The sequence below is a fragment of the Cibotium barometz genome, chromosome 44, assembly GCF_041138505.1.
Source record: "Cibotium barometz isolate CiBa-2024 chromosome 44, ASM4113850v1, whole genome shotgun sequence".
Classification (NCBI taxonomy): domain Eukaryota; kingdom Viridiplantae; phylum Streptophyta; class Polypodiopsida; order Cyatheales; family Cibotiaceae; genus Cibotium; species Cibotium barometz.
In genome coordinates, this window is record NC_141089.1 from 21,805,820 (window position 1) to 21,827,570 (window position 21,751).

The following is a 21,751-nucleotide window of genomic DNA, read 5'->3' on the forward strand; positions in this document are numbered from 1 at the left end:
GGATGCAAAACCGATATCATGTAATGGGTACTTTGAGGGTGGACCAAATGACCTACCATGTAATGAGCATGTTGATAGGACCAGATAAGCATTAGACCAAATGAAAAAAGTTGATATGTTCTAAAGTGAGTCCTCACATACATACATCTCTCTCTCTCTCTCTCTCTCTCTCTCTCTCTCTCTCTCTCTCTCTCTCTCTCTCTCTCTCACACACACACACACACACACACACATTGGGCTCCTAGTCAAGCAATCCTAGGGTAAAGTCCCACTCCTTGCACTTTGGTGCCATAACATCGATCCTATGTGGTTTGTTATAAAGTTAATAGTGGCACTTGATAGATTTATTTAAACTTTTCAACGAGTTAAACATTCAATCAGTAAGTTTCCACATTGTACAGATGTGTTTGTTAAGTGTACATGTGCAACAAACAGTTGGACCTTCATAATATTGTACACTTTCATCTTGCAGTGTTTGGCAATCTAGTTGTGTCATATAGACACTATATGCAACAATCAGCAACAAGAATCTCCAGGTAAAAGGTAATATACTGGAGGCCTCTCCAAGATTTCAAAGCTACCTAGAAGCATTCTATTGAGTGAGTTGGCAACAAGTTATGCATTGAGCATTTTGTAGCATTTAGGACTTTCTAATAAAAAGAATGTGGTGTTTAACTCTTGGAGCTCTTAGCATTGAGCCCAAGAGATTAATGAAGGGAGAAAAAAAAGAATGGAATTGATTGAAACTTATATTACCAAATGAGCATGTGCTTTCTTAAAATTATAGCCTATATCAAAATAATTCAAGATTCATTTAAGATTCAAAGCACATGCATGAACTTGCATGCCATGTCTTATAGCATAGGGGATACTTGATCCTAAACTTGGTTGATTTTCCATATGTTTGTTATTGGTGGGATAATTTGGGTGAGTAAAAAGATCCTACACGTGATGTGACGCTAGTGAAACCACATTGTTATGTAATCTCTCATATAATTTGAGAGCTTTTCTCATAGTTCAATCTTACAAATGAGTTTCACGCATATTCAATTGCTTAGCCAATGCAATTGAATGTTTTCAAACTTATTAACATGTAGAAATAATTTCTGTAAAAAAAAAAATATTGGAAGTATTTAAGTTATATCTTAGCTCAAAAATCCACAAATTCTCAACAAAAACATCGAAATTTTTGAAGGACCCAAGTTTTGTGATTTGTTGAGAAAAATGTTTTGTGTGTGAACACTCCAGCCATCTTAGTGTTTATGCATAAAGCTTGTGCAAACACTAGCTCCAGGCTTGATTGTCAGGCAACCTTGCCTTTCAAAATTGACGGGTTTGGTGAAATATAACAAGTTTTTATATATTTTAGTGTAATTTTTAAACCTTGCCTTTCAAAATTGATGGGTTTGGTGAAATATAACAAGTTTTTATATATTTTAGTGTAATTTTTGATGGGCAGTTTAAAAATTTGTAAGTATTTTAAGGTCAAATGGTCGAAATGCTTAGAAACGGGCGTGACGCCCGTCAAAAAGCAACTATGACTGGCTCTAGGTGACATCACGGCTATGCATAAAAGCTTCTTTCACACGTGTGGACTAAAGAGAACCTGCAAGGGGGCAGCCGGGGAGACGTGGACATCATCATATGGATGGAAGTGGTGTTTTAAAAAGTTTTACAAGCACACTAAGCAAGGTGAATAGTTAGTGTACTGGGCCAATTAAAGACCGCCACGTATAGAAAAAGTGGCAGCGTGGCACGGTGTGATTGGGATAGGGTTGGGGGTACGACAAAATGGCAGGGGTGTTTTCAGAGTCACGCCAAAGTAGTAGCTGTGCGGGAGTTAGTGTATCTTTTACCTTGCATCGAGCCAAACGAAACTGGCTGAACCGGCAGTGACCGGCCATGCGGGTCAGGTGAGTAAAAACCGTGTGCCAGGTTGGCAATGACAATGATGCTTGTAAATTGACGGCTTTGTACTGTGGTACGGTTTGGCTGCCTTGATGGTGACCCCAAATTACACTGATAATGACAGCCCCCGCCCATCCTGGATTTTTGAACTTTGAAATTTGCAAGTTTTTGCTTATTTTTTAAACTTTTACTTGCACATTTTCAATTAAACGTCAAATTGTAAATACACTAGTGTCTGAAATATGTCATTTATTTGTACTATCCCTTATCATTTTCTGGCTACTTGGCACCCCCTTTTTATATTCCCAATGAAAAAAAAACAATATATAAATATATTCACCTTAAGTGTCACACTTCGTTCCCTTGTACTCTTAATCTTCACCCTAATCAACTCTTAATCCTCCCCCTAATCAACTCTTAATATCCCCCTAATCACCTCTTAATCTTCACACTCATAGACTCTTAATCTTCCCCCTAATCAACTCTTAATCTCCCCCTAATCAAAATATTCACCTCTTGCACATTTCTCAATTAAACGTCAAAACAATTCACTAAAGTCTGAAATAGCTCATTTTGTGGAGAAAAATATGGTGTACTAGTCCTACCCCCTTGGCTTCCTCATCATTTTCATGGCTACTTGGAAGTTGGCACCTTGCTTCTATATTCCCAACTCACAAAATACAATATATTAATATTCACCTTAAGTGTCCCACTTCATTCTCTTGTACTCTTAATCTTCACCCTAATCAACTTCATTATTCACCTTAAGTGTCCCACTTCATTCTCTTGTACTCTTAATCTTCACCCTAATCAACTTCATTATTCACCTTTAGTGTCCCACTTCATTCCCTTGTACTCTTAATCTTCACTCTGATCAACTTCATTAACCAATATCAATGTTTTCACCATCGTGCAATTTAGTGCTAACTCAAATACTAAATGCACACGTTCCACAATGCCCTTCTTATTCACCTGAAGTGTCCCACTTCATTCCCTTGTACTCTTAATCTTCACTCTCATCAACTTCATTAACCAACATCAATGTTCACCATCGTGTAATTCTGTGCTAACTCAAACACTAAATGCACATTCCACAATACCCTTCTTATTCATCTTAAGTGTCCCACTCCATTCCCTTGTCCTCTTAATCTTCACTCTCATCAACTTCATCAACCAACATCAATGTCCACCATCATGCAATTTCGTGCTAACTCAAACATTGAATGCATGCATTCTACAATACCCTTCTTATTAGTGAAAATCACTCATTTGTGTAAATCCGTACTAAATCTCTTATTACATTATATGGAATTTTTGTATGTAGTGCATGAACTCGTTGTGATTAGACTTTGATAGTGAACTTTGATTTTACTCTTTAAAAGTCGTGGGAGAGGCAATTTGAGTATATGGCAATGAAGTGGACTTTTTAAATTGCACATTTATATGGTAAGCCCAATATGCCAAACATTAAAGCTCAATTTCAAGCACTATTTGTATCCTAAAGACAAGCTTCACACTCAACTTTCTTTTATTATTTCCAATTTTCAAACTACAAGCAAAGTATTGGCACTTGCATGCTCTATTTGTTTCCTAACCAACAAGGGGGTTATGAAACCCTTCTTAAAGAAGCAAGTTGATTGATTTAAAAGTGCATAAGCCTTTGTTACCATTATGTCCATGAGCAAGGGGAAACATGACTAGGATGAGGAGAATTTTGAGCAAGAAGAAATGTGTAAGTACTGTCGGTCAATCCAAGGGCTCCTCTTAGTTCTAACTTGGGCTCCACTCTAATGTGTAAACCACCTAAGGCATACCTCTTTTATATACAAGGGTATTTCTCTAGTGTTTTAAAATACACCAAGTGAATCTCGAAGCTAATGAATAGTGACTTCACACAAAATTCCCCACTAACATAGATTTCGTTTGGGCCTGAAATTTTCACATTTGAAGCCCAAATTTTCACACCAAATATCTCCAAGTTTCCTTCCAAGACACCCAAAAAAAATGTTTAATATCTAGAATTCTTCTCTTAAGCCCACGATTTCACATTAATTTCTTCATTACAAATGTGTCCTTCTATGTCCAATTTGCTAGCTTGCTCAATGCTTACAATTCTTTTTCTCTTTTTGTTATTTACTACGCCACTCTTGTACACCTTATGCTCTTCCTTGTTGCTTTTCATACATGCATGTTGCACATTTGATATGTTGTCTCGAGACTTGTAGTACCACCTAGTGCTAAAATTTAAAGCCTTCAAAGGGCATCAAAGCCCTTCAAACCTGCTAGAGAAGGCCTCTTGGTTACAAAAGAAGGCCATTATTTTTAATATTTCTATTTTTCTAATATAAAAGCAACCTTTTTTAAAAAAGAAAAAAAATTCTCTAAATTTTAGACATAAACATACATATTTAGTTGAATTTTGAAGGTCAAGCTAGTTTATTGAAGGTTAGAGTAGGCCTTCAAATTTCAGCCCTAGTACCACCCACATGCCACTCCCATGCACCTGCAGGCTACATGAAAGGTCACCTTAATAACATCGATTTCCATGGTGTTGATGATGTTTGCTTGCTGGTTTCCAAGATTGACATAGTCCTTTTTGGCCCTAGGTAATAGGTATTAAGTAATAAGTACTCCTTTGCTCTCCCTTGCTATGTTGCACACTGGCATGTCCGTTGTCTATTTAAATGCATAATCTTTTCATGAAGCCTCATCTTTTGTCTTAAACTTGGTGATCTTTTGTGCCCTTTTGTGGGGAGTACAAAGTTAATATAGAAGCTTAGAAGTTAGTCGAGCCCTAATTAGGCCTCTTATCTACATAACCAAGTATAATCTCCTCATTAAGCCCCCCCCCCCCAATTAGCCAAGTTTTCTCTTAATCTAGTTTTTTTTTTCCATCCCCTTCGTCGATTGAAGCAAATGTCGAAGCTTATGGGTGCCTATGGCAGAAGGGTCTTTTATTTAGGGCTGATCTATGGATGCTTGTTTGATGTTTGCATGCTTAATCACGTGATTAAGGGGCAAAGCACTGACCTTGGAGAGGATTATGCATGCTTGGCGGGATTCAAATCCACAGTCCAGGATACACAAAACTTGCTATCTTCATGGAAAACATCACACAGAGAGCCTCCTTGCAATGGCAGCATATCGTCATGGAATGGAGTAACATGCAACAACAACAGAGTCTTCTCTCTAAATCTGCCCAATTCGGGTCTAGATGGAGCGATTTCTCCAAAGTTGGCCAAATGCTCTGCAATGGGCGGACTGGATTTGTCAGCGAATCAGCTAACGGGAGGAATACCGTCCGATTTAGGGGAGCTATCCAACTTGGTGTCGCTTAATTTGTCAGGAAATCTGCTCTCGGGGGGGATACCAGCAGAGTTGAGCAATTGCAGCTATTTAAACACGTTGGATTTGCATGGGAATGCGTTGGGGGGATCAATTCCAGCTGAACTGGGCAATTTGGCGAGGCTGCAAGAGTTTGATGTATCAGATAATGGGCTGTCAGGGCAAATACCAAGTGTATTATCTTACAGTGTAAGCGGTACACCAAGGTTTAATGCAAGCTCATTTGATGGCAACAGAGACCTTTTTGGGTTCCCCTTGCCTAGTGAGAGTGGGCACACCCTCTCCCTTGCTGAGATTATAGGCATTGGCCTGGCCAGTGGGGTTTTTAGCTTGACGGTGAGCTTCACTGCTGTCTGCATTTGGCTGAGAATCTCGGAACAACGGCGTGCTGCAGAGGAAGGTAAAATCTCAGACTTGATGGCTGAGCCTTGAGACGATCAACAATGGGTTGAGAAGAAGGAAGTAGGGGATTACAAAACCTCTCTCTCTCTCTCTCTCTCTCTCACACACACACACACACACACACTTCTCTCTCTCTCTCTCTCTCTCTCTCTCTCTCATTCACTCACACACACACACATTTACTGTGAGTGGCACTTGATTACCTTTTTGTAACTTTTCATCGAGTTAACAATTCAGTCGGTAAGCATTCCACATTGTACACAGATGTGTTTGTTGAGTCTACATGTGCATCAAACAGTTGGACCTTCATAATATTGTACACTTCCATCTTGCAGTGTTGGGTAATCTCTTAGTGTTATATGGACACTATATGCAACAATCAGCAAGAGTCCCGAGGTAAAAGGTAATATACTGGAAGCCCCTCTCCAAGGGTTCAAAGGTGCATTTTGTAGCATTTAGGACTTTCCAATCAGAAGGAAATGTGGTGTTTAACTCTTGGAGCTCTTAGCAGTGAGCACAAGAGATTAATGAAGGGAGCAACGAAAGAACGGAATTGATTGAAACTTATATTGTCAATGAGTGGGCCAAGCATGCAAGGGTAGATCATGAGGGCTGATGAAAAGGCCTAGCATGCCAAAAACAAATTCACATGAGGTGGAGCATCTTTATATATTAAAAAAAAAGAGTGATTGCTACACCTAAGATTTCCTAGCATTCGCACAGTTTCAGCACGGAGATTAATTTGATTCTTCACAATTTCAAATTTTTTGAGTATTCGATTGAGGGCATGGGAGTACTCCTTTAACATCCATAGATTCCTTTCAAAATGATGCCGCTTATTTATGAGTACATGTGTAAAGGTGCATGGGAGTATGCTCTTATGACGAATCTCAATAGTAATGAATCCACACATAATTTGACAGAGTGTTACTTAACATTTAATTCTTTGAAATTTTAACTTTTCTAAGCATTTAGGTGAGAGCTAATGTGCAATCCATGTTCCACTTTCACCTCCATACAGTTCAATATCCCGGTTGGCTCTGAGAACTTGGAAGACCTACAATAGTAGCAAACATAGAAACAACATAGAAACCCTAATCGTAACTCTAGGAAATAGCGAAAGGGAAATATATTTGGGTGCAAGCCTACTCACCACCCAACCATGACAACCATGATTGAGGTTCACAATCTTGGTCGTCTCCCGTTGAGCCACGAGCTAGAGCGTCATGCCCTCGTGAGTGCCCTACCATAGTCCTCATCTGGTGTCCCCTACCACCCAAGGTTGTCTCCCAAGGACGACACCCTCTTTGCATGATGGTGCTCTCGCCCCACATGTTCTACACTCTTGTGCTCCATTTGTCAGTGTGCCCAATTGGTATCCTTAATAAATATGGAAGAAACACCCAAAAAGCACACGCTATCAATAGTGGACCAAAAGGCACATGTCTATCCATAACATATCACACTCTAACTCGACAATTTGCTTGTCCCTAGTGTGTACATGACATACTCTCCTTCCTCAAAAGAGCTCACTCTTGAGCTCAAGAAAAAGAACTCAAGAAGTTGTCACATTCGTAACACTAGAGAAATACCCTCTATTGGTCGAAACCAATAGTCTCAAGGACAATTTGAGTAAGAGATTGACTTGCTCAAGTAAAACATGACATGAGTGTTAATTCTTAGTCACAAAAGCCTAATCTAGAGCAAATGGATCATTTGGGTAACTCAAAGCTAACAATGCTACCAATACCAGAGGTAAGCAACCACTGTCTTAAAGAGTTGTCTCGAAACCCAAAGTACCTTTCGTTTGACTAACATGCTTTTATCTTGATGTTCTCTATAAATTTAGTTTGAAAAAAACCACAAAACTGGGAAAACCTAGAACCTACTATTGAAGCTTGAACCAAGCGAAACACAACAGTAGTCTCTTCTCAAAGAAGAGAAGAATCGATCTTCTAGAAAAGATCATCAATTTGTACTTCGTCACCTTTGACGTCTAACTTTCCAAACAGACCTCGGAAAGTTTGAGTACCTTGGACATGAAAGTTCCAATAGACTTGGTTATGACGCAAGCTAGCATCTATCATAATTGTCTGTATTAAAAGTAAAGTATCTCTCTCAAAGATGTTGAGACAGGCTTGTGTTTGTTAGCGCAGAGTTCGAATGAAGTTTTGACAATTTGGCGTAGCCTCATAACATGCGATGGATCATGGTGTCCCATACCACCAAGATACAACCCATACTTGTACTACGACTACTACAACCACTAGTTTGTGGATTTGTCGTGATCTATCCAAAACAATAAATGCCAATGGTTGACCATGTGCCACAAATTGAAACTAATTCTTGAAAGGAAGAACTCCAAACGAGACTAGTGACCATAACTCAGTCTAGGGATTTGACAATATCTGTGTACACAAAGAAGAACAACCTTGACCAATGTCCCAGTCAAAGCATTTGACTAAACCCAAAAAATCTTGGAAACAACTTGCTTCCGAAACTTGTATTCTTTGAACTCGGTATCTGTGAAGTTCTTGAATAATCGTGTTTTGTACGGTCTTGGAATAAGATGTGGCCGATACACTTGGAATAGCTTTGGAATTGTTATATGCAATTGCTACGGATACAAGGAGCATCCTAGCCTTAACATCTGTAAAGCTAAATTAGAGGTACATGTGGTGGGCCATCGCACAAACGTCCCGTCATGCAGTCTGATGGTTGGCCCAATCTTATTTGGATGTCCTTTATGACCTATCCTTGTAAGTCATGGTATCAAGTCATGGTCAACTATTCCTCCATCCTACCCATGCGTGGTAGGTTTGGCCTATCTAATTCTAACATCAAAAGCAATGGTCATTCGAATTAGGTGGAAGGTTTCTTAGGTAAATCTATCACGGTCAAGTACCATGATTCCCTCTCGTGTGCATATCCACAAAATTCTTGGAGTAGAAACTCATGTACCAAGAACAACCTCGTATACGAGCAAAACAAGATATAGTACTATGCTTCTACTATCGTTCAATATATAGCATGTGTTTGGTACAAACACATCTCTTAACATGCAGGTTCAAATCAAGGATACATTGAAGTACGTGCATCAAGTCGTGCAAGTACACCTTTGATTCCATACACGAGCTTGTCTCGCTTCACCTCGAGATGAGAGTCAAAACTTACTCCCAAACCTATGAAGAATAGTTTGAACTTCTGCGAGAAAAAGAAAAGAAGTTCGAGAGAAGAAAGGGTTCGTGGACACCCACTCGTTGCTCACCCTTGTAATCCATACACAAATCTAGGTACACGTGGCAATGCACAAAGAACTTGGCAACCCATAGGAATTCTTGTCGCCCAGAATCTAGCTAGTGCTTTGCTCGCAAATGCCCTCGTAAGAAAAAACCCATTGATTTGCCCGCAAAAGCTCTCGCAAAAAAAAAAACCAAGTGGTTGCCAGATTGCTCAGGGAAAAACCCTTGCTTTTTTTTTTCCTTAATGGCCAGGTGAGTTTTAACTATGCTTTTTTTTTCATTTTAAAAAACTGGTTGCCTAAGAAAGCAACTCGACATGCTTTCTTGGTAGCCTACCTGCACCATAGAGGGGAATCCCCTCCAGATCTACCCGCGCCCATATGGGTTGTCTACCCTGCCTGCAAGGTTCTTTGACTTGTCCGCTCGCTGAAGAAAGGAGGGACCCTCTGCCTTGGCCATGCCCCTGGGTTGCCCACTGGCCATAAGTCACCTTGACTTGGTCGGAGCCCAGGTAGAACCCTCTTCCCTGCCCATAGGTTGCTCGTGCTCAAAGCTGGGCTCTTGCATGTCACCCCGCCCTGCTCGCACCCCCCAAGTTGGCCATCTCTGCAACCACTCTTCCCAAGTTGCTCGCACTTAAGCTCGGTCCTTTCACTACCCATAGGCCCAGCACTGATCTACCCTTGGATAGAAGACTGCCCGCCGCCAGATCTGGGAGCTTCTCGGGAAGTCTGGGCTACACAACCGCCAGTCCTCTCTCACTCTCTCTCTCTCTCTCTTCCCCCATCTTGCAACAAACACACATGTATCTTGCTTGCATCTTTCTCCCAAAGAGACTCTGATACCACTGTCAAGACCCCGATCGGCTCCAAGAACTTGGAAACGTGCAACAGCAGTAACAAACACACAGAAACCCTAGTCGTAACTCTTGGAAACAATGAAAGAGAAACATATATGGGTGCATGCATACTCGCCACCCAACCATGACAGCCATGAGCGAGGCTCACAATCTTAGCAATCCCCACCGAGCCACGAGCTAGAGCGTCATGCCCTCGTGAGTGTCCTGCCATCGTCCTCATCTGGTGTCCCCTACCACCTAGGGTTGTCCCCCAAGGACGACGGCCTCTTGCACGATGGTACTCTCGCTCCACATGCTATGCACTCCTGTGCTCCATTTGTCGGTGTGTGCCCAACTGGTACCGCTCCCTCCAATAAATAGGTAAGGAACGCCCAAAAAGCACATGCTATCAATAGCGAACCAAAAAGCACGTCCGCCCACAACATATCACACTCTAGCTCGCCAATCTACTTGCCCCTAGCGTGCACATAACAACATGGGTGCATGGAAGTACAAGTCTCAATGGCAATGGATTCACATATTTCGACAGTTATTCAAGTAAGCAGCCCGTGGCATTTGATTCCTTATAATTTCATATTCAGAGTATTCGATTGAGAGCCTAAATGAAATCCACGTTGTCTTTCATCTCCATAGATCCCTTCTAAAATGGCACCATTCATTACAAGTACACGCACATAGGTGCATGGGAGGTGCGATGGATCCACACATATTTTGATAAGAATGCAAATTAGTGTCCCTTGGCTTGTCCCCGAAATACTCATTGTAGCTAAATTAGGCAGAGCAAGAAACGTTCAGATTTCAGGACATTAACAAGCAGCATTCACAAAATTCAAACTCAGATCTGTCCTGCCTTGCTAGTTTTGTTGTGCGTTTTTCATTAATTGAATACTTTCAATTAGATGCACAGTCTACTCATCCCATCATTCTTGACTGACCTTGTAGCAACCTAATCAGCCAATGTTCATTTGCTCATCCCATCAACCCTACTTGCATTATCTGTTAACACTCGTACCGGGCTAGTCATGGCCAACCTACAAGACCAACGAAGTGTGTAAAGCCTACCCGCTATTGCATTCTGGAAAAAAAATGCTATTGGGTGGGGACATTGTGTATAAAAAGCTTAATGACTTTATGTACACATCATTGACAGGGATAGACAATGTAAGGGAAAAAATTGTCAGGAAATGTAGAAAGCAACAGTCAAAGCCAACAAGAAGACATTAAGATTTTTAAGGTAAGTTTCCATCATACATTCACTTTGTGCCTTGCGTTTGTAGAAGGCAGCTGAAACCTTGCATTGACTGACCTTAAACCATCTCCTATCCCCCAAGTTGATGTGTGAGCTCTTTAATAAATTATGTGAGACTCTTTTTCGAACATTTGGTGCATTTTTCACCAAATTTCTCATCAAGGTCTGTTACACTTCAGATGTCATCCATGAGCATCCGGATTCATGGTAGAAGTCATCAAATCCCAGGGTGTCATATATGAATATCATGCTACACCTCACATGCACAGCTACCTCTAATTACTTCAATGAAACTGAGGTGTCCATGGGCATTCTGCTCTCCCTTCATGGTGATTAGTCATAACAGATGCCACACACAAACCATGCATTGCATACAACTACCTCTAAACTATTCGATTTTGGCATGTCCCACCCAGCTTGCTTGTATTCAGGAAGTAGGCCATCCATACCTTGCCAGCCAGCAATCCTGAAGGGACAACAGGCATGTCTCCTTATACTGCATTGGCATACCACATTCATATCCCTTGCTATCAAAAAACGTCCACCCCTAGGGCCTACTTTCATATCGAGGCACTCAAAATTCCACAATCCCATCCAATTCCTCTCCAAATACACATACAGAGGGCGCTATCAGTTTGATACAGCTTCGGGATACAATGCAAAAAAGTACAGAAGTGTAAGACGAGATCCAAGGGCCATATGACAAGGATTCAGGTCAATGCATGTCAAGGATGCACCTTTCCTCTGTCAGATGAAAATAAAAAAAGAACCCTTCACCTGCTCCTCTTCAGAGTTACCAGTTCTATTAAATAAGAAAATAAATAAAACTCTTAACTGCTGTCCCCGCATCTTTGAAATCAATTAACAATACGATATCATGCCCCTTGCATGTACAATAGTGTGCGGCAAATGCACCTGCTTACAGACGTAGAGAAGATCAAGAGTGATTTTTAGATGGGCTGGCCCTTGGGTACAATTTGGTCTTTAATCCACATGTAGATAGGCACCAGAATATAATATGCGGATGCTACTACACCTATAAGAAACCTGTAGAGAAATATGAATGGGTTAACTTTTTCTCTGATGTCCTCTGCCTTGGGTCCAAGCTGCAAAGCAATAGCAAAAATTTGATCTCAATTAGTCGAGCTGAAAAGTGAAGCATATATATCTTTATTCATTGATATGAATTTAAACTAACTAGTTTCCCTAATTTAGGATACACATAGCCAAAACAATCTCCCATACTGGCATGATACTGTACGAATTTTGTGCATCTCTGTGGTGTGGAACTGGACCTTTTATTGGCACATGTATTTTCTCACATTTATGCAAGTCGTGAGCTGTCGGCCAGCTTCTGGCCTCCCTATATAAAGGGCCTCCCTCATCGCTTGTTCACTATCCAATCCCTCACCCTCTGCTTGCTATTGCCATTGTAAAAGCCTCTTGCTTAATGAAGGTGATCTTGTCAACAATTGCTCTCTCTCTCCTTCTCCCCCTTTCTTTGTCTATGCTTCCACCTGGGCATACTCCAACATGGTATAGGTCCCAGCTGCCCTCATCTCTATTTTTCTCCTCTGCTGGCTGCATTTTCTGCGGAACCTGTGTTTTCTCTGTGCCTCTTCACATCAGCGTTTTCTCTCCTGTGGTGCTCTTGCCCCATGCAACCCCTGCAAGGCAACAAGATGCAAGTACAAGGTGGCTGCGGTTTGCTTTTCTAAGCACCATCTGCAGTGGCTGGTGGTGTCGTGGCTGTTTTCTCAGTCAGGACAGCTTCTGGAGATGGTTTATTCGCGTGTGGTGCAACCCGACAAGCGGCCACGACAACCCTGCTTCTTCCCTGGCTTCCCCTCCCTCCGGTTGGGTGTTTCCGGTGTGTTTTGGTGGACTGTTTTGCTGCTGTCCAGCTCCTTTCTCTCAAATTTGAGAGGGGGCTGATTGGTCCTCGTGCTTCCCTCCATTGGAAAGTGCTCGAGAGAAGTCTTGGAGTGCTGAGATTTGTGTTTTTTCGGCGGCGTACTTTCTTGTTGTGGATATGGCTCCTCCTTGTATGAACAAGGAGGACAAGTTGGATGGAACCAACTATGCCCATTGGAAGCTGAATATGCGGATCTAGTTCATTCATAAGGGTTTGTGGGAGATTGTTCAGGGCAGTGAGAAGAAGCCCGAGTGTCCTAAAAACTTGAGGGGTTGGACTAGGTTCAAGAGGATGAATTCCTTGTTGCTGAATTACAAGACTGAGAGGATCGTGATTTGAAGGTGCACTCGGTGTTTGTGCGCGGACCATTGCGAAGATCGTCTCACCGACCGTGCAAACTCTTGCCACTGCACATCAAGTTCGGTCCAAGTTGGAGGATCTCTAGAGTCTATGCTCGAGATTCCTCAATGAGAGCAGTTACTCTGCAAGGGCAACTCTACAGTCTGGTATTTCCTGTTGGTAGTTCTATGCAGTCGTTCCTTATGAAGGCCAAGGTTATCTATGACCAGTTACTGGCAATGGGTGTTGCCTTGTCCTCTGCTCAGTTGATTGCACTTATCCTCTCAAAGCTTCCCTTGGAGTATGATGTGGTTTCTCCAGCTTTGAGGTGCCATGTCACAAGTCAACTGGATTTTGATAACCTCGGCTCCCTTCTCTTGGAAGAAGAGTCCGTCCTCGTTTCACAGGGGAAGATCAAGGTGTCTCTTAATAGTCAAGATCAGGCACTTATTACAGTCTAGAAGAAAAGTCAGAGTTGTTGCTACTCGTGTGCGAAGAGAGGACATTTGTCTAAGGACTGCTTGTCCAAGAAGAAGGACAAGGACAAGGGAAAGTCTTCATCTCAAAAGAAGGGCAAAGACACGACACAGGAGAATGATACAAATACTTCTAGTGACTCGTCTAGGGCTCCCAAGGCGCTTTCGGCTCGAGAGGACCAGGATGGTGTTCTTCTCTAGTTATACAAATAGTTTCCTCCATGTGCTTACAGCCAGAGAAGGCTTGTGGGTGACAGAGAGGGCTATTAACAGATCCATTTTTTGGTGCATGGGAACTGTGAGTCAAAGTTCCAAGCAATAAAAATCTGGCACGACAAGGTCAGCTTTGGTGTAGCAAAGAATATAGACAGGATGTGTTCGGAGTTCATTGTTTGAGGTTTAGAGACATGATGTGTTCATGGTCCTCAGTCGGGGAATTATGGCCATGGTTTGTCCGACCGCTCATCATTCTATATACTTTGGAGTTCACTGCACATTGGTGTGGAAATTTGGAGCCAAGCAAATTACTTTGCTGTTCACGGTGGTGTCACGTGCATCCCGCACTTGGATGTCACGTAGACATATCTCAACAAGAAGGTGCAGGACCTGGAGTGGAAACTCGTCCCATGCGAGCCCAGTCCAACCAGGGTTCTACTCTATGCTTAACAAGATCACTGTAAAGAACAGGTTTCCTATTCCTAGGATTGATGATATCCTAAATAGATTGGATGGAGCCACTATCTTTAGTAGGATCGACTTGAAGAGTGTTTACCATCAAGTCAGGATTGTTCCAGAGGACATTCAAAAGACCGCATTCAGGACTACCTTTGGACTCTATGAGTATTCGGTGATGCCTTTTAGTCTTACCAATGCCCCGGCTACCTTCAATTGAATGATGGAAAGAATATTCCGAGCACATAGAAAGTTTGCAGCTACTTTCTTTGATGACATTTTTGTGCATTCAAAGAACAAAGAAGAGCATCGAAAGCACTTGGATATGGTATTTCAAGAATTACGAAAGCACAAGTTGTATGTGAATGGCAAGAAGAGTGAGTTCTTTTTGTCAAATGTTCACTGCTTGGGCCATATAGTGTCCAAGGAAGGGGTCAAGATGGACCCAGATAAAGTCAAGGCTATTGTGGAATGGCCAGAGTTGACTAGTGTGCATGCAGTTCGAAGTTTCCTTGGCCTATGCTCTTATTACAGAAAGTTCATCGAGTGGTTTGCTGTGGTAGCAAGTCCACTACATGATTTGACAAAGAAAGCCGTGGGATTTCGGTGGGCCAAAGCTGAAAAAGAATTTTATGCTAGCGAAGGACCAGTAATGATTATTCCTGATTTATCAAAGCCATTCATGGTAGAGTGTGATGCTTAAAGAGATTTGGAGCAGTCTTGAACCAAGAGGGCCATGCTGAGGCCTATGACACTCGAAGACTTCAAGGAGCCGAAAAGACCGCACCCACCTACGAGAAAGAATTGACGGCTATCATTCATGCCTTGAAGATTTGGAAGCACTATCTTATGGGTGTTGAGTTTGTTATCAAGACAGATCATCAAAGTCTTAGGTATTTTATGTCTCAACCTAAGATATAAAAAAAGCATATAAGATGGGCTAGTTATTTGGCCCAATTTCATTTTCAGATTATGCATACCCATGGAAAAGACAACAAAGTAACAGAAGGAAGGATTTCTTATGATGCAAACCCGTTTATGTGTGACCAAGGATTTGAGACCAAAGATAATGGAAGAATGTCATGCCCCACCTTATATGGGACATAGGGCTATCATGACAACTTCTCGGGCTTTGGAGAGTTATTTCTTTTGGCCTAGCATGAGAAGGGATATTGAGTAATATGTTTGAGAATGTTTGGTTTGTCAAAAGGTCAAGTTTGATCGAAAAAAACCCGCAAGATTATTACAACCTTTGCCAATTCCCAATATTCCATGGGAAAACATTGCTATGGTGTCACATGCACTCTGCACTCAGTGCATGGTGACAAACTGGCTCATCATCAGCAGTGCAACAGTTGTACAGTATTAAAACCCAGTAGGATGATATTTGTCATACGCCGTGACCCCATTGTACATCCTCAGTCCATGATAAGTCAAGCACCAGCTACGTAGATCATTCCTCAGCCTTAGCGGCTCAGTCAGTCAGTCAAGTCCCTTAACCCACTTGGAGAGAATCATTCATGCATGCAGAGTCAGTAGAAGCCTTAGGGTTTGCATCAGAAAGCACTCTGCATCCTGCATAATATGCATGCATATGCATGTGCATCATTTAGAACATCCCAGAAGCCTTAGGGAATTTACTAGGATTTATCTGGTATTTTTCCCATATTTTCTGGTATTTATTTAGCATTTATTGTCATTTATAAATATAAACTTTATTAAATAAATGACCAGCCAACTTGACCAGCCTCTAGTTAGTATAAATAGGCTTGCATAGGGCTTAGTTTCTCATTCAGTCTTCAGTGTGCTAAGAGCTTTCCTCCTCAGCCCTAGGAGTTCCCTTGCCCTCAGCACTAGACTAGTCTTATCCAGCCCTTGGAGTGCTTGAGTTTGCTTCAGCCTACCCTAGTTCTCCAACGCATGCAGTTCGGCAGTTCCTACAGCCATAAGCACAGCAATTCAGCAGTTCCTACAGCCATAAGCGTAGCAATTCAGCAGTACTAACGCAACCATTCAGCAGTCATAACTCAGCAATTCAGTAGGACAGCATACAAGCGCAGCCGTACAGTCCTCCACAGTCCCCAAAACAGCAAACAGTCCTGCGTTTTCTGTCCAGCATCAGCCTACAGCCCTGCGTTTTCTGTCCAGCATCAGCACAGCCCTGCGTTTACAGTTCCACAGCAGTCCTCATTCATTTGTTGTATTGGTCTTGGCTTGGAAAAGCCTGTGGATTGTTCCTGAAATAAATTCCTAAAGGGGGAGCGAGGCCTGTTCCCCACTCAACGTGGTGTACTGTGTAAAACCCCTATTCCCATCTCTCTCTTCCCCTTTGTTGGGGTAAAGGCATTATGCCCACCCTTATAGTGTGTACAAGCCCATAAGTTATAGTACATAGTACACTTAGTACAAGTGCACTATGTGTACTAGTGCAATATACATGTGTGATAGGGGAGTCACACACTCACATGGTGAGTTGACTTATCCCCACAACTCTCTCTCTCTCTCTCTCCCTTGCTTCTCTGTGTATCTCTCTCCCACACATGACCTAACCCTAACTGTTTCTCCCCATCAACTGGTTTCAGAGCTTTGGTCACCAGTTCTCCTCCCTCTTCTGCTCTGCTGGCCGCCCCCCCTTTTTGATTCCTGGTCGCCCTGCTGATTCCTGGTCGCCCTGCTCCTTGCTGATTCCTGGTCGCCCACGTGGCTGCCCAGGCTGCTACTCGGTGAAGAGGCCAAAGGAGAAGCTAGGCGAGCGAAGAGGCGAACTCAGGCGATAAGCTTGTTGCGCTTTGTGGCCACCAGCGGCTGCTGCTGTAGGCGGGTGGCGCTCATAGCGAATACGTCAACACACGCTAATCGTGTAGCGTGGTTGAGGCAGCGAGGAGGCTAGCGCTGGGCGTTCATATGCTAGGCGAAGGCACACGAGCGAAGAATCGTTGGGCGGAGCCCGTCTTGTAGCTTGGCACTAGGCGAGCGAAGCGCACAGCAGCAATACGAAGCACAAGGCTTGAGCGAAGGCGAATACAAGGCGAGGCCTGGCCAGTAGCGAAGGGAGCACGTCGACGTGATTGGCGTCTCTAGTCCACCGACGAAGGGGTCTCCATTCAGAGGCTCGATCACTTGGTACTTCTCCTGAGCGCGGATAGCAACTGGCCTGGCAGCGATCTTCTTGGGCAGCTTATGGAGGATGATCCCCCCGTAGCAAATCACAAGAGCACTCTTTCTGCACCAACAATCTGCAGCAGCAAGAATTGCCCCCATCTCCTGCAACAGCTTGCAAATTGAAGAAAAATCAGAAATTACAAGGTATTTGCCTCAAATTTTTTTTTGGGATTTGCAATTGAGCAAGTACAATCAACAATTGAGCAGGTACAGGTGCCCAATTGCTCAATTTTTAAGCAAAATTGGCAAAATTGGGTGACATTGGTCACAATCAGGATCAATTTGCAGGAAATTGGATGTCGAAATTTGGGGCTTTTGTGTCGATTTGGTTGATTTGCATGCAGGCAATCGCATTTGATGCTGTGGATAATGTGTTGATGCCTTACAAGCACTCAATGTGCCTGTAAATCAAGGGGCTTTCATGTATTTGATGTATATGTGGCCAAGGGGAAGCATCGTGAACACTCTGGATGCCTTCATGTGCGTCAATGTACCATGTATGATCAGAAATTGATCTTAAATCAAGGGGCTTTTCAAGTTTGTATGCTTGTTGAGCTTGGCAAAGCAGCAGGCAAGACATTTATGCCTTGAATCCTCAAAAATCAGCTTGCAGTCAAGGGGCTTTTGCCCAATTTCTGTTCGGAACTGTTTTATGCAGTGTTCGGGACTGTAAAAGTCTGATTTTCACTCATTTGGACAGCTAGGAGAGCATTTATTGCTACTGTACCTGCTGGTACAGATTTGGCACAGCTTTGTGCATGTTTTGGCATGGCTGCACATTGATTTGAGTGAGCAAAAGGTTCATTTACAGCTGCTGTACTTGCCGGGACAGGTTTGGTACATCATTGGTGAGCACTTGGTACTGCTGTACAGTACTTTGGAAGGGCAAAAGAGCACATTTAAGGTGCTGTCCAAAATCTGCAGCAACCAGATTTTGGTGATTTCATCACAAAAAGTGGGAGAAAAGTTGCATTCTTGCTTCCGCAGTGGGAGATAAAGCTTGGGAGAAAAACTGTGAGCACTTTGTGTGCTTTTGGTGCAGTGTTTGCACATTTTGCAGGGAGTCAGGCATTGACAGGTTGCATTTTGCTATGGCAATCACAGGTGAGAGCTCTTCATTGCTTCACATCAAGAAGCTCGAAGGCTCGCATAATTATGATATTTGGCAAACCCAGTGCTACAATGTGTTGCTCCAGAAAAAGCAGCACAAGCCTATCAAAGAAAGGGGTGTAATGCCCGCTTCTCTTACTGCTGAAGAGTGGGAAGATATGGATGAGCTGGCAAGATCTACTATCATGTTGTCTGTGTCAGACTCATTACTTTTCAGCATTCGTGAAGAGAAGACAGCTTGGGGAATGTGGCAGAGATTGCAGGACTTGTATGCCCAACAAAGTGCATCAAGCAAAGTGTATTGGTTGAAGAAACTCATAGGTCTTCAGATGAAGGAAGGGGCATCTATGACAGCCCATCTCAATGAGTTTAATGGTATTGTCAGCCAAGTTATAAATCAAAAGTTGGCAATGGACGATGAGTTCAAAGCCACTTTTTTGTTATGCACTTTGCCAGAGAGTTGGGACACATTCAGGACAGCCACTAGCAATTCGAATGCTATGCTGTCATATGCAGATGTTGAGGGTGCTCTTCTTCAAGAAGAGATGAACAGGAAAAACAACTCTGTTGGAAAGTCCAATGCAATGAATGCACGTGGGAGATCCCAGCAAAGGGGGAAAAGCCAAGAAAGGGGAAGGAGCAAGTCTCGCTCCAAAAAGGATTTGGAATGCCATTATTGTGGCAAGAAGGGACACATTAAAAAGCAATGCTACAAATGGAAAAATGATCAAAAAGAAAAGGGAAAAGGCAAAGACAAAGACAAGGATGAAGCCAAAGATGTAAAGCCAAAGGGCAAAAGTGGAGTCAAGATCGAAGAAATCAATGTGTCACATGCAGGTGGCAGTGAGGATGAGGTCCTATTTACGTCTTCACTTGATGCCCATTCACTTCTTACAGGTGGTCATGGTATGCACTCATGGATCATTGATTCAGGTGCCTCCTTTTATGTTACAGGTTGCAGAGACTTGTTTGTCAGGTACACTGCTGGCAATGAAGGAGTGGTTTATTTGGGTGATAACCACGCATGCAAGATTCTTGGCAGAGGTGATGTGAGGCTTGTGTTTTCAGGTGGCTCACAGCTTATGCTCCATGATGTCAGGCATGTGCCTGAGATCAAGAAGAACCTGCTTTCTACTGGACAGCTTGATGATGCTGATTATGTTACCACATTTGGTAGTGGAAAGTGGAAAATTAGTAAGGGCTCACTGGTTGTTGCCAGAGGCTCTAAGGTGGACACTCTTTATTTTATGCATGCAGGTGTTTGTCACCATGCTAATGTAAATGCAACCAAGCTGCCGGAAATTTCTATGTGGCATAGCCGGTTGGGACACATGAGTGTCAAGGGAATGGAGCAATTGTCTCGTTTGGGTTACTTGCCTTCTCTAAAGTTTTCAAGTTTTCAGTTTTGTGAGCATTGTATATATGGTAGGCAACTACAGTGCCCCCACAAGAAAGCTCTTGGACAGAAAGATGCTCAGTTAGAGCTTGTGCATACAGATGTATGTGAGATGCCTCAGCTTTCTTTGGGAGGGGCAAAATATTTTGTGTCTTTTATTGATGATGCCACACGCAAGGTGTGGGTTTATCCTCTTCGTTTGAAGAGTGATACATTCTCAGTGTTTGAGAAGTTTGTTGCTCTTGTTGAGAATCAAACTGGCAAAACACTGAAAGCTTTGCGTTCCGACAATGGTGGAGAGTACATGTCCAAACAGTTTCAGGACTTTTGTGATGCTAAAGGCATCAAGAGGGAGCTCTCTACTCCTTATGATCCTCCACAAAACGGGACAGCAGAGAGGATGAACAAGACCATACAGGAGAAGGTCCGTTCTATGTTGTCACATGCTGCATTACCTCATGGTTTTTGGGCTGAAGCTGTTATGACAGCCGTTCACCTTATAAACAGGTCACCTAACACGAGGCTTGGTGGGAAAGTGCCAGAAGAAGTATGGACAGGGAAGCCTCCGTCATACAAGCACTTGAGAGTGTTTGGTTGCGTTGCGTACGTGCACATACGCAGGGAAATGCGCACCAAACTTGATCCTAAGTCTCACAAATGCATATTCCTAGGATATGGTGACAAAGGTGAAATGGGGTATAGACTTTGGGATCCCATGAATAGAAAGATCATACGCAGCAATGATGTCATTTTTGATGAAACATGCATGTATAAGGAGCCTGCAAGGCAACAGAAGCCTGGCAGAGTCATCTTTGATGATGATGGACATCATGGACAACAACAAAGGGCTGTAAATCAGCCATTACAGCAGGAAAACCAGCCCTTAAATGGTGCTGAAAATGGTCCAAATGGACAGCCAGAGATGGCAGAAGATATCCCTATGGATATACCACAATTAGAGGAGATACCGGGCATGATTTTTCAGCCTTATGGCATGGAACAGGAGCCACCAATGGGTGATATGCAGGCTGGACAGCAACCTGCAAATGATGGTCATTGGGTACGGAGGTCCACTAGACCCTCCAGAGCCCCTGACAGGTTTGTTCCAGGGGTTGACTACTTGATGCTCACTGACTGTGGGGAGCCCTCATGTTATAAGGAGGCTTTACAGAGGGCAGACAAAGCTCTATGGGAGCGTGCCATGAAGTCAGAGATGGATTCTCTGCATAAAAATGGAACTTGGAAGTTGGTGCATTTGCCTGCAGGCAAGAAGGTTTTGCCATGCAAATGGGTTTACAGGCTCAAAGTTGCACCAGATACAAAGCCAGGTTAGTGGCTAAGGGCTTCAAGCAGGAATATGGTGTGGACTTTGATGAGATCTTCTCTCCAGTGGTCAAAATGACCACACTTAGAGCTGTGTTAGCTTTGGTTGCACATGATGATCTGGACTTGATTCAGATGGATGTGAAGACTGCTTTTCTTCACGGTGATCTCCATGAGGAGATATATATGCAGCAGCCAGAGGGTTATGCAGTAAGTGGAAAGGAGAAGCTTGTATGCAAGCTGAAAAAGAGTCTTTATGGGCTCAAACAGGCACCAAGAGAATGGTATCATAAATTTGATACATTCATGAAATCTCAGAAATTCAGGAGAAGTGACATAGATCACTGCTTGTA

At 42.8% G+C, this 21,751-nt stretch overlaps 1 protein-coding gene and 1 pseudogene across 1 annotated transcript in view; one reads left to right on the forward strand and one right to left on the reverse strand.

The window, feature by feature from the left end:
• The first annotated feature begins 4,588 nt into the window (after positions 1-4,588).
• On the forward strand, positions 4,589-6,045 carry LOC147613081 (receptor-like protein 44 pseudogene; annotated as a pseudogene).
• A 5,540-nt stretch (positions 6,046-11,585) lies between these two features.
• LOC147613082 (2-methyl-6-phytyl-1,4-hydroquinone methyltransferase 1, chloroplastic-like) overlaps positions 11,586-21,751 on the reverse strand; it is a 46,135-nt gene continuing 35,969 nt past the window's right edge. Inside the window, exon 3 of the mRNA XM_086782380.1 lies at positions 11,586-12,111. Within this exon, the coding sequence (XP_086638506.1) occupies positions 11,956-12,111 (156 nt within the window). The 3' untranslated portion in view covers positions 11,586-11,955. The remainder of the gene's footprint in view (positions 12,112-21,751) is intronic.